This window comes from Sinohyriopsis cumingii, chromosome 6 (genome assembly GCF_028554795.1).
Source record: "Sinohyriopsis cumingii isolate HCF-2022 chromosome 6, ASM2855479v2, whole genome shotgun sequence".
NCBI classification, from domain to species: Eukaryota; Metazoa; Mollusca; class Bivalvia; order Unionida; family Unionidae; genus Sinohyriopsis; species Sinohyriopsis cumingii.
The window spans coordinates 87483778-87498421 of record NC_142966.1 but is presented as its reverse complement, the minus strand read 5'-3'; the positions used below and the strand labels follow the sequence as shown (position 1 = coordinate 87498421).

At 32.5% G+C, this 14644-nt stretch overlaps 1 protein-coding gene across 2 annotated transcripts in view; it reads right to left on the bottom strand.

The window, feature by feature from the left end:
- Window positions 1–949: 949 nt before the first annotated feature.
- LOC149797389 (POU domain, class 4, transcription factor 3-like) overlaps window positions 950–14644 on the bottom strand; it is a 38889-nt gene continuing 25194 nt past the window's right edge. The window contains exons 1-2 of one of the 2 annotated variants that reach the window (XM_089962164.1): window positions 13555–13837; window positions 950–6482 (exon numbers count right to left, since the gene is read on the bottom strand). In XM_089962164.1, the coding sequence (XP_089818290.1) occupies window positions 5601–6482; window positions 13555–13689 (1017 nt within the window). In that variant the 5' untranslated portion in view covers window positions 13690–13837 and the 3' untranslated portion in view covers window positions 950–5600. Of the gene's footprint in view, window positions 6483–13554; window positions 13838–14644 lie in introns of those variants that run through there. The other variant, XM_089962163.1, reaches the window with a different exon arrangement.

The window sequence follows — 14644 nt, the reverse complement described above, 5'->3', positions numbered from 1 at the left end:
CTTCAACACTGAACATTTTGATCGACTTTATTTCCAAAAACATTGGTAATCTGATAGGTTTGGCGCACTATAAATGGTTGAATGGAGACAAACCCTACGTCACAAAATAAAAGTTAGATCCTGAGGACAGACAAACGGATAGATGGATGGATGGATGGATGGACGGACGGAGCGCCGGACAGATAGATAGACAGACAGACAGACAGACATACAGACAGATAGATAGATAGACAGATAGATAGATAGATAAGATAGTGTGTTTGTTCATCTTCAGCATTTAACCTACTTGTGACTATTTAACTGAAAACGATGCATCAAGATAAATATTGGTCACCGAGGAAAGTTAATAAATAAAGATAGATTGACAAATTAATAGGTAGATACAGAGATATTTGCAAACATATCTGAGGTTATAATTCGTCAAAATATGGTTATAGCAATTAGCTGATGAATAGATACATTAAAATAATGTTTTATTCTTTATGCTAATGGAAAAGAAAATGCATCTATTCATTTAATTCTAAACAATAAACACTAAAGAATATGGTGGTGAAGCTGACTCAGAAATAAATCTATATTGCAGTTAAGGTAGATATATAGGTGCAAGTAAGATATGATAGATATGCAGGTACCGATAAGATATTTTGATAGATATATAGGTACAGGTAAGACAAATAGACAGACACATAGATACAAGTAAGATATATATATATATATATATATATATATATATATATATATATATATATATATATATATATATATATATATATATATATATGGGTAAGAAATATAAATAAATATATAGGTACAGGTAAGACATATAGAGATACAGTCAGTCAGTCAGTGAGAAAATAATAAAAGTAAATAAGTTACAGGAATAAGTAATATGTCACAGACCTTATCTAAGCACGAAAACCAAATACTTGTTTACTCAAAACCAGTGACAGAAGGCAAATATCAGTTTAATTCCTTTGTTTGTGGTAAAGATTTTAAAACTCCAACAAGATTGTGTCATATCACTTACAAATCATATGAAGAAAGATACAGTTCATTTTCCAAACATATGACATGCAAAACAGATCCAAAAATTAGCATTAACAGACAATACAACCGCAAAATTAATGCAGCAAAGTACAATATCAAATTTACAATAAACTGTGCCTTGTCTACAATGGATAGAAAAATCAAGCTCTTTAAAACAATATGCTTTCAAAGCTAACATATTTTCTAAGTCCAGATGAACATAGATGGGTTGAATGGTCCCATCATTTCACAATACTAAGACAGAATTCATCGATAATGCTGTTAAGTAACAATAATATAAAGGAAAAAATATTTACAGCTAAACCAGTCATGTATTTCTTAAAGACTCTACTACATATGACTTCTGGTTCAGAATATATTTCTTTTTGCCTTACCTTTGTGTAATTGTAAATAATGGAGTGTAGCTACTATATATATATATATATATATATATATATATATATATATATATATATATATATATATATGTGTGTGTGTGTGTGTGTGTGTGTGTGTGTGTGTGTGTGTGTGTGTATTAAGTGTAATTTCTGAATTAGTCTTTTTCATGAATTTAATATAAAATGGTCTAAGATAAAAGAGTTTCTTATTAGATTATTAAATTATTACATTCGATTGTCAAATATATTTTCTGTATCCATTTTACTCTTAAAGTAACCATAAGGAATCGTCTTGAGCCCGTAAATACAAATGTAAATTTTCTCTCGTTTATAACCTAATATTCAAAAGAAATATCCCGTTCCTGGTAATGGGTTTCAATGGCGAAGTATGTATTAACAGTTACTTTGTATTGTTATAAACTTGACATCTAGGTCATTTCAAACCATTGCGTGTGGACTGAATTATCGGTATACAAGGTTAATGTTATTCGAATATATTACAGGAGGATTAAAGGATTTAAGCTGAGTAGTTTGAGTCACGCATACGTTATTACAGAGTGAGAAGGACAAGACATATAGGATACATTGTATGGCTATTAGTTGACGTAAGAACTACACGGAAATTCAAATAATTATTTTGCGACTTTGCCGACATGTTGTATGATTGGTATCTTGTGAAATGCCAAACTGCCATTAGTAGCGTTGGTCTGGGTGATTCTAATGAGTAAATTGCCATCAGGGACCCGGAGGGAGCACAACCACCAGCAATTGCTGGCTAGCATATGTCATCGTATTGTTTGACGATCATATTCCCCTCTAATTCAATCAGCCATAGAGCAGCTGATTAAATTGATCGGCAATTGCCTAATGGAGTGAAAGACGAGCGAAATGTATACTTTGTGATCAATTCGAAACCCGCACTGTGTCCGCCTTGCAAATGCAATGCCATCTTCATTTTTCAAACACGTAAAAAGCGACAAAATCTTTTAGGGAACGTAAAAATAATTTTACATTTAACTTGAGCTATCAGGGGTAGTATTTTAATATATCTATGAAAATTATCGCATGTAAAAAGTGAACAAGTATGGTTGTGTGCAGCTAATTTTGCTTAAATTTTATTAGTTTCTGAATCAAGGCAAAAGCGCACGCGGCGTAGGACCAACTCAGTTACCGATTCTTGAATTAGTTCATTATTAATGGCTTGAAAGTGCCCCTAATCAGAAACTGAAAGCACGATCTGGGGAAATAAATCTGCAACATGAATTAAAGTTTCACTTTCTAACAGATAATGGTGATATAAATGAGGTTGCAATATGTTTATTCCTGGAATAATATTGAAGTATGAATGTGGAAATACATAGTTTTAGTGGCGCGCTTTCCATCAAGAAAATAAATAAGCAGGTAATAAATACACGTAGGCAAGTAAATAAATACACGTAGGCAGGTAAATAAATACACGTAGGCAGGTAGATGCATAGTATCAATACCACCATTACTATTAGAATAAGTAACAATTACAAAATTTAAATATCAAATGAAAAATTGATTATTACGGTAACTAATATTTACTTCAATGAATTCGACAAAAGAACTGTATTACAATATGTTTATTGTTCAGTAAATGACAATAATCTTGAAACAGAAATTTAGCAGGAGCCGACTGATGGCCAGTTTTAGGAAAGAAATGCACAAATAAACACGTTTTGATTATTTAAGAAAAAAATGATTACAATGGCATGCGTATAGTCAATTCTGCTTCATGCTTAATGGCTTATACAAATATTTTTTTTAAAACAAAAATGACGTGAAATCAGTTATCCATTGGAAGTTTACAGGCTACAAACAGACCAAGGCAAATTGGATAACAATACCCCCCCCCAAAAAAAAATCCCGTATAGTTAACATTGATTGTCGTACAGACTTATATATTTTGCACTTACTTCCTGTAATTCAAATTTAAAAAACTAACTCCAAGATTTCTGAACCACTCTACAACATGAAACAAACTGAAACGTCAAGAGAACAAATCTGTTTAAAGAAAAAAATATGTGAATTAAATTCTCCAAATATTTGTAACACAGAAGATATGATAATTTGTAACATCCATTCACTTGTGGCAAACATGGCTACAGAGTAACGCTGTTCATTCGCTTGTCAGGAGACTCAAAGTAATCCTTCGAATCCAGATGGTGTTAAACAATTACCCATCCTCCATCTTGGTTTCATTGGCTTAATATACGAATCGGCTCATTATCAGCTGTTTCATACATTATTAAGCGATAAAGACTTAAAATGTTACATAAATCTTTAACAAAATTATTAAGAAATTGACAATAAATTAAAACTTCATATGAGCTAAAAATGAATGTGATTTGAGAATTGTTTTGCTATTTATAATCAGTTTCAGTTACACCATCTATTGTTAACGAAATAAAATTAATTTGTGAAACAAAGCATAAACAACGAAACTAAAAGGATCTCTACTTGAATGTATGAATGCTGTGATAAAAGGATTTATGGAAAAAGAGGGATGTTATATCCACCCCACCCTCCAACAAAAAAGCCAAGAGAAACACAGCTTTTGAGCAAAACAATCGTTTAATTGTCTCCCAAGTTCGATTATCAATATAGAAATAAGTAAATAAATGTCAGAAAGAAAAAAAGCAAGTTACTGGCACCCCAGAACCACAGCACCTAACTCTGGTGGTTCTTGACGTCCTAGAGCAAATAACTCTGGTGTTTCCTGACTACCCAGGACAACACATACAACACTAGTGTTTCTTGGCGTCCTACAACACCTAACTCAAGTTGTTTCCTAAAGTCTTTCAGCATTTACCTCTGATGTTTCCTGAGGTAAATCAACACATAATTATGGTGTTTCTTGAAGTCCAAGGACCACATCATCTGACGATCCAGGACCAGACCACACACATAATTCTAGTGTTTCGTGGCAACTGCAATCCATCCTATACAAAAAATGTGGGTCTGATTTACTTATACATAGCATTCCAAGCAAAGTATATATAGTTTACAGTAAATTATACTATAATCAGGCAAAAATATTGGAATGTGCTTTTTTCTTCTAATTTGTTGGAGCCTTATTGTATAATTTCTAAATTGTGCAGTTGTCTGAAGTTCAGAACTGAAGAATGAATAGATTTGTGTACAGTCTTGTGACTATATTAACATGTATTTAAACGGTAACTTGTACAATTAATGAGCGTACAATTAATGAGCGTACAATTAATCAGCTGTACAAGTTAACATATAACATAAATTCTTAAGTACTAAGCAAAATAGTTTACTATTAAAATTATATTTCTCAATGGTGAAACAACCAAGTACAAACGACACAAAAGTGTCCCCGTATTTCATTTATTTCCCTGGAATGTCCAGCAAAGACAAGCCCTAAATAAGGAATGAGTACCGCATACTTCGTCAGAACATGCGTTGGCAAAGTGTTCGTATCACACATATTATCTCTGATGTTTTGATATGAACTAGCGATCTAAACTTTATGCACATTTAAACATTTCCATCTCGATGCTGAACACTGATGCTCTCCGATAGTTCCATATATATAGTTGTCCATACATCTTTGAAATATTCAGTGTTGCAAATCCAGACTCGTTGCATCATTTAAATTCTTTGATAATTTCTAATAATCTTCAGTACACCAACAAAATCCAAAGTGGAATGCTTGTCATATTTCACAACAACAACAGCAATAAAACTAATGGCTAAGAAAAATTAGGCAACACGATTACTTATACATTGGGATTAAGGGACAAATGTATAACATGCTGGATGATAATGTATTTCGATTCTTCTACAGAACCTTATTGATTGATTTAGCTTTTACGTATTACCTTTACCAGTGATTTCAGTTAAATCTAGAAATAGTAAAGGAATGTATTCGAAAACAAAGTAATGCTACTAGTCTAGACATTGCACTGTCCGGTATAAATAAGACAAAGGTGTGTATTTACATCTTTAAATAAACTTCCCAGTATATACATACAATTTGATTTTAGAAATTAATTAAGAGCAGATAATGTTATAAAACAGACAGAAGATAACACTTCACAATGTTTCATCACAATCCAGAATTTCTTTTGGATTTAGTCACTCAAAAGAGTCGTCAAATGAATAATCTTTATTACGCTGTGGATGTTCTCAATGCGCTGTCACTGCCGAGAATTTCAGCCGCTTCTGTTTCTGTCTTTGGTTACAAAACCATACACGAACTACATTTTTCTTGAGATCTAACTTTTCCGCAATTTGAGCAATCTTTTCGCCTGAAGGCCGAGGCTGTACAGCAAAGTATGCCTCCAATGAACGCTTCTCCGGAGCAGCAATGGATGTGCGTTTTCTCTTCTTGTCGGAAAGTGGTATTAGTCCATTTTGCTCGGCCTCTTTCTTTTCTCTTGCCGCCTTCTCCGCATCTTCGAGCCATGCTTGAAGAATTGGTTTTAGGGCGATCATGTTGTTGTGACTTAATGTCAAAGATTCGAACCTACAGATTGTGCTTTGACTCAGGGAACCCACCCCGGGTAGTTTAAGGTTGGCCAGCGCCGTCCCAACATCAGCTTGGGTCACACCGAGCTTGATTCTACGTTGTTTGAATCGCTCCGCGAAGGCTTCAAGCTCACGCGGGTCACAATCATTATCATGCATAGAATGGTGGACGATCTGGTGATGAGGGGAGAAATTGTGGTGGTTATTCATCGGATTCGGGTGGCTGTACATGGGTGGGTACATCTGGTGGTGGTTGTGGTGGGAGGTCGGCACGTTGTTATGGTGATCACTCATCATTGGAAGCTGCATGCCCGTGTTGGCCGACAACTGATCCAGCATAGAATCGCTAGGTCCAAAGGGGCCGTGAGAGTGGATAGGCATGTGGGGTCTTGAGTTATTGCCGCCTAAATCAGTGGCTGTGTGGCCATACAGACCGTCATGTTTCATCATGTGTTGGGTTGAAGACTTGGAAATGTCCACCGCCGCCAGAGCCTCAGCACGCGCCAAAAGGCCATCATCAAGCCCGCCAAAAAAGTTTCCCTGCAAATACATAAGATAAGATTATATCAGGCATAAAGCTTAAAAATATATGCATTCTCAAAGCCTCACACGCAGCTCAGTTTTGTTCCGTCTGGCTGGTCAGTGCTCGGACATTAGACAAACTAAAGTCAGAAGTTTCCGAAACTGGATCATGAGAATGTTATTATAGTCTTCTAACCAGATCAAAAGACGTAAGTGATGTGCTATGCTATGCTATACTATGACAATATATAACATAATGTGATGTGATGTAGTGTAGTGGTGTGGTGTGGTGTGGTGTGAAGTGATGTGATGTGATGTGTTGTTCTGAGGTCAAGTGACGTGACATGACGTGACATAACATGACATGACATGAGATATGATATGATATTATATGATATGGTATGGTATGACATGATGACATGATATGATATGACATTATATGATACGGTATAATATGATATGATATGGTAATGGAATAAAAAATGCAGACAGTCTGATTCGCATATCGTCTGGATTCAATACACTATCCCTAAACTTTTCAAAGAGACTATTATGTTTAAGGGATGAAATTACTTGAAAATGGTTTATTGAATGGAAGAAGCCGTTTAAAAAAAATGTTGGTGCTACATCAAGTCTATGAAATCGCATATATTGTAACTGAACATTTTTCTACCCAGCGAATAAATATGTTCACCAACAAAGAATAAAAAAGACCAATCATGGGATTATTCTTTAAAGAATATATATATATATATATATATATATATATATATATATATATATATATATATATATATATATATATATATATATATATATATATATATATATATATATATATATATATATATATATATATATATATATATACATATACATGTATACAGAGAGTGAGCGATAGAGAGTCAAAGCATTTTCACATTGATTCAGCGGACACTACTTCATCTATTGAAGGATAATTAAGATAAATGACAAGTAAGATTCCTATTTGGTGGATAGTTCTATAATATATCAATCTTATTGTGCAATCTTAAAAATATCATGGTTATTGACAGCGCATAAACTGCTCTTTTGAGCATAAACATTTTCCTCCACTAAGGCTGCTATTTGTTTTCTTAGTTTCCTTAGCAAGGGAACTTACTTTTTATTCATTAATCCAGATTTTATATATTCACTGACACTTTGTATTCATAAATCTAGATTTTATATATTCACTGACACTTTGTATTCATAAATCCAGATTTTATATATTCACTGACACTTTGTATTCATTAATCCAGATTTTATATATTCACTGACACTTTGTATTCATAAATCCAGATTTTATATATTCACTGACACTTTGTATTCATTAATCCAGATTTTATATGTTCACTGACACTTTGTATTCATAAATCCAGATTTTATATATTCACTGACACTTTGTATTCATTAATCCAGATTTTATATATTCACTGACACTTTGTATTCATTAATCCAGATTTTATATATTCACTGACACTTTGTATTCATTAATCCAGATTTTATATATTCACTGACACTTTGTATTCATTAATCCAGATTTTATATATTCACTGACACTTTGTATTCATAAATCTAGATTTTATATATTCACTGACACTTTGTATTCATTAATCCAGATTTTATATATTCACTGACACTTTGTATTCATAAATCTAGATTTTATACTGACAAACTAAATGTAAGAAATGATAGATACATCTTCCCACATACCAATAGCAAAACATCTTCAAGACCCTTTGTAATCATTAGACATAGATATAAAAAATCGACATTATAATAGTAGAGATAACTTCCGCTAACTACTTTTGAATAGTTTAGTCCGATTTCTTAACTAATGATAAAGTCAGATGTACTTGCCAATTTGTTATGATGTACTTGCCAATTTGTTATGATGACAACTGATCCTTTTGAATATTATTATCATCAACACAAAAATAAATATTAGATATATACTCTAAATATTCATTGAAACTTAACGTGTTGTAAAGACTTTTATTCCTATATATTTAACTCCCTATGAACGTACTCCAGCATACTCTGTTCTGGCTAATCTAAATGTACCTCTAGCATACTATATTCTAGCTAATCTAAATGTATCACCATCGTCCTATATTCTAACTAATCTAAATCTAACCCCAGCATACTATATTCTAACTAATCTAAATGTACCCCATCATACTCTATTCTAGCTAATATAAATGTACCCCAGTATACTATATTCTAGTTAATCTAAATGTATCACCATCGTCCTATATTCTAACTAATCTAAATGTACCCCATCATACTATATTCTAACTAATCTAAATGTACCCCCAGCATACTTTATTCTAGCTAATCTAAATGTACCCCCATAATGCTCTATTCTATCTAATCTAAATGTACCACAGCATACTCTGTTCTGGATAATCTAAATCTACCCCCAGCATACCCTATTTTAGCTAATCTAAATGTATCACCATCGTCCTATATTCTAACTAATCTAAATCTATCCCCAGCATATTATATTCTAACTAATCTAAATGTACCACATCATACTCTATTCTAGCTAATCTAAATGTACCCCAGCATACTTTATTCTTGCTAATCTAAATATACCCACAGAATACTCTGTTCTAGTTAATCTAAATGTACCCCCAGCATATTCTATTCTAGCTAATCTAAATGTACCTCCAGCATACTCTATTCTACCTAATCTAAATGTACCCCCATCATACACTTTTCTAGCTAATCTAAATGTACCCCAAGAATAATATATTCTAGCTAATCTAAATGTAACCCCAGCATGCTATATTCTAGCTAATCTAAATGTACCCCCAGAATACTATATTCTAACTAACCTAAATGTACCTCCAGCATACTCTATTCTAGCTTATCTAAACGTACCCCAGCATACTATATTCTATCTAATCTAAATGTACACCCAGCATATTATATTTTAATCTAAATGTATCTCCATCATACTCTGTTCTAGCTAATCTAAATGTATCATCATCGTCCTATATTCTAAATAACCTAAATGAACCCCCAGCATACTCTATTCTAGCTAATCTAAATGTACCCCCAGCATACTTTATTCTAGCTAATCTAAATGTACCCCCAGCATATTATATTCTAACTAATCTAAGTGTATCCCCATCATAATCTATTCTAGCTAATCTAAATGTATCACCATCGTCCTATATTCTAAGTAATCTAAATGAACCCCCATCATACTCTATTCTAGCTTATCTAAACGTACCCCAGCATACTACATTCTATCTAATCTAAATGTACCCCCAGCATATTATATTCTAACTAATCTAAATGTATCGTCATCATACTCTATTCCAGCTAATCTAAATGTATCACCATCGTCCTATATTCTAAGTAATCTAAATGAACCCCCAGAATACTATATTCTAGCTAATCTAAATAATTTAAATGTACCTCCAGCGTACTCTATTCTAGCTAAACTAAAGGTACCCCCACAATACAGTATTCTAGCTAACCTAAATGTACCCTAAGCATACTCTCTTCTGGCATAATGTACCCCCAGCATACTCTGTTGTAGCTAATCCAAATGTACCCCAGCATACTTTCTTCTAACTAATCTAAATGTACCCCCAGCATACTCTATTCCACACCAAGTTTTCAACATCGTATACTCGTACACGTAACAAATTTGGTAACAAAGTTTAATACACAAATCAAATCAGAAAGAAATTTAAGAGTAAAAATAATATATTACATTCAAACCTAATCTTATTTTTTTGTCTATTTCTCAATATTTAAAATCATATATTTTATTGATATAGAAAAAAGGATTAATCTGAATATGTAAAATTTGTACTATGGCATGATGTTCAACGGATTATTGTACCATGGCATGATTTTCAGTGGATTATTGTACTATGAGATGATGTTCAATGGATTATTTTAATAAGATATGACGTTCATGATTAATGTATCATGATATGACTTTCAATGGATTATTGTATCACGATATGATATTCAATGGATTATTGTACCTTTATATGACTTTCAGTGAAAAAGTGTAGGAAGATACGACGTTAACTAGAACATTTATCGTGATATTTATTAAATGGATTAATGTATCATGATACGACGTTCACTGGATTTTATTGTAATTAAGAACTTTCTTTCTTGGCGTACCAAGACTATTGTCTAAAATTGTTGAGGACATGGATACATTAAGCATAATGGAAAAGATAACCGATCCGCGGATATGAAACGATTTTGCATAACCGTTTATATTTCTTCATTTCATAAGAATTGTGTCTAAAAATTGTCAAGTTTTGGTAGATACCATAACATTGTTGTCAGGTTGAAATCTGTCTGTTATGTTGTCTGTCTATCTGTTTCTATATATGTTTGTCTGTCTGTCTGTCTGTCTGTCTGTCTGTATGTATGTATGTATGTATGTATGTATTTTCGCTCAAATAAATATTGTTTACAAAAGGCGACAAAATTTTACGTTTTAACACAGATTACTTATTGATTCATAGGAAGGTCCCATGGCTAAAGTAAAATATTGAGTATATTAAAGTAACTTTTTCTTTTTCTTTTCTTACCTTTCTGGGTAACTGGGTGTGACTTATTCTAAACATTATAAATATTAATTTTATAATGGCTAAATCATGAAATACATTTTTCCTTGTGTATGTGTGTGTGTGTGTGTGTGTGTGTGTGTGTGAGAGAGAGAGAGAGAGAGAGAGAGAGAGAGAGAGAGAGAGAGAGAGAATGGTTCTTCTGATGCATTGCTAAACAATAGTAAATTTTTAAATAAGATGAGGAATAAAAATATTTCCTAAAATAAACAAAGCACACCAAATAAAAACAGTCCTCATAAACCATAAATAATCGTAATTGAAATAAAACTTTCCTGGGATATTAGGTTTTAGCTTTCACAATAATATATAATATCCATAGTTAGATGGAGACATGGGTAAAACGGAAAAGTAGATTTCAATGTATCTCTCATGTATTATAATACCATAAACTAATGAATGGGTTTGTTCACATCCAGGAAAAAAAGCAAGAAAAGAACTGTTGCCTTTAAACGATCATATGAGATTTTATTTAAACAAACATCAGAAATTGCAAACTTCCATTTGTGATAATTCATAATACATCAGAAACTTTGTGTAGACAATCTGCCTTAAAATATCTTCTTTGGATACAAGAAAAGCAAAGTAAAATACGTCATGTTCTTCTGCTATTATCTAAATGTATTAAGCAGGGCTAAGTGATTTATCTACATGTATTAAACAGATATAAATGATTGATATCCATACAACGATCGTGACAGGTAACGTTGAAATTGAAAGTCACACAATTCCCTAAATTTCTGATATTTGTCCTCTGTGACATTGTAGGATATATAATCCTAAATATTGTTACGACCCGGTCCGGAATTTTCGTAAATATTCCTGATTAACGCTAAAGACTTCCGAGTATAAGAGACAGTGTGTGTGTGTGTGTGTGTGTGTGTGTGTGTGTGTGTGTGTGTGTGTGTGTGTGTGAATTCGTTATAGGTCTTTGCTAAAGCATTATGTTTCAAAATTACGAAGATTATATATAACGCTGCTAGTTCTTTTATCAAATGAAAACTAATTTACTGGTAAAATCATGATTGAATAATAGCAAAAGTGCTGCGTGATAATTCATATTTTTAAATTATTTTAGTAAAGATATTTAAACATTTCAGTCACTGCTAAATGTAGCGTATCTAATCACATATTCATATTCATCAAGCGTTAAATATCAACAAAAATTTTCATAACATAATTTTTTTTCTCTCTTTGTTTTCTGATGTTGTTGTTTCCTCTGTTAAAATCATGGTTGGTATAGGTACTAATGCACCGCAGTCGGTGTATACTTACATTCATATATTTACTTAGTAAAGATACTATAATTATATTTTCAATATCTAAAATAAAGTAATTATATAATATTAATTGCTTTCAATCAAAATATTTTTTTTACCGATTGAAAGGAAAAGCAAAAGTGACAAAAACTTGTTTTAAATATGTATGAATTACGGTTATCCTTAGTATATCTATTCCCATAACATCTCATGTACACATGATTCATTCCAAATTAAGTATAGAAAGATATGTGCAACTGTTTAAAGAAAGAGATAGTTTTTAAAAAATAGAGATAACAGTATTTAGACAAATGTTAGCTTGAAAGAAATCCATGCCAACAAAAGGTTTAAAGACAAAGCCAAACGTTATATATATATATATATATATATATATATATATATATATATATATATATATATACACGCACACATTTCTATCTATCTATCTATATTTTGATACTATATCAGATTGAATAACGTTAATATGGAATGGGAAAAAATGTACAAATTATGATAATATATAAACTAGTAACCTAAAACACAATTGTCATTTAAGGCTTTCTCCTGTGTGTTTTTAACCGTTTCCATATTATATAAAAAGACAAGCAAATTTTTAATTATATTATATCCAATAAATGAAAGGTATCTTATCAATATTGATTTAAATGTTAAATAGAACTTCATTAAAGATAAAGTGAAATACTTTGAAAGCCTTCAGTAGCATGTGCATTTTTGAATGACAGAGAAACTAAAAAGAAAACGAGTTTGGTCTATTTTAAACGCTATCAATAATTTTCATGTGAAAAGATAATTGATAAACATTTCCTTTAAACAAAAGAATAGAATAAAGTTTGACGTAATTCTGAGACTCATTTCCATACCCATCTGTTGTCCACAGTCGATCTCTTAATTCCAATACTGAAATCCTGAACAAAATTTCCATTTTAAAATCCAATCTAAAAATCCTTTTGAGTTTAATTGTGTCCTTCCCCACGTGGTTTTAGCTCAATCGCTGCACTCCGAATGACGCTGCGCAGGTAACAATAGGCTAATATACTCCCTCTAAGTTGAATGAGAAAAGATAAAACATCCTTCATAAAATATGAAACACGGCAAATAATGACACCGTCGCCCAGAATAACTAATAAAGGTGATTTAACCGGATGGCAAAGCGAGCATTGGAGACGCAATTATACATACCGAACTGGTTGTCATACACCTCATTCTGTCAGGAGAGCGGTAGGGAGGCGAGTAGCGACCCATCGTATGTCCTGGGTTTAGAGGAGGGTGCGGGGATATCCCCACCCCAACTCCAACTGCCTGTTTGCAGTTCATGTTAAATAGTTACTAATGTAGCAGACTATGGAACTCTCTGAAATTCAACTTTTCTCTGCAGGCACAATATTCACGGGAAATCCTTTCAGTTTTTATATAACAATTGATGTCTACTATGGATACAATTCAAAATCGAACGAATAGCCATAAGAAAATGAATATTTCTTTTCCATTGTAATACTATCAATAGTCGTGCACCTGTTTTTCCTCAGCACCAGTCACGTGATCTTTTAATTCATCAACGGGCTGCTTTTCAAAGCGCATGCTCTCCAATCACTTTGCTGGCATGGACAGTTATTACGGGAAAATTTGCTAAGTGTGTATGTTTAGGAGAATGCATTTCAAAAGAAACAGTTAACTAAATGAACGAAAATCTTAACCCTTTCGGTCCTTTAATGGATAATAATTGGATAATTACAAGGGAAATAGGAGGAGGATGACAGATGTTTGCGCGAGGCTGGGCGGGGAAACATTTCCAGCCTCTGCCAGACAGATCTAAATCATATAGGACAGCAGGATGGGTAGAATAATGTTAACATATAATATGGGACATCCACCCCAATCGTTCGGTCTGATTCAGGTATTCGTGGTATCGGATTCCTTAAAATATATCATGCTTAGACACTGAATGGTCATTTGGAATGAAGACGGTAAAAGCTGGGTGAATGTAAACAATAAATCAACTTCTATACGTGTATATACGGTACGAGTGTACTACTATCTAATGATCATTGATCAAAACTATTTTACCTGCAATATTATGTTAGCGATAATTTCCGCTTCGATGGAAATGAAAGGTTTGAGAGAAAATGTGTCAAATAATGCAGCTTATGATACATTGCAGTAGTTTTTCTAGAAAGGTATATTGCTATAGTATTCCAGGAGATACTGTTAATATCATTTATTATTTAAGTCTTATTTCATTCATGATTCTTAAATGTTATCTGTCTATTTA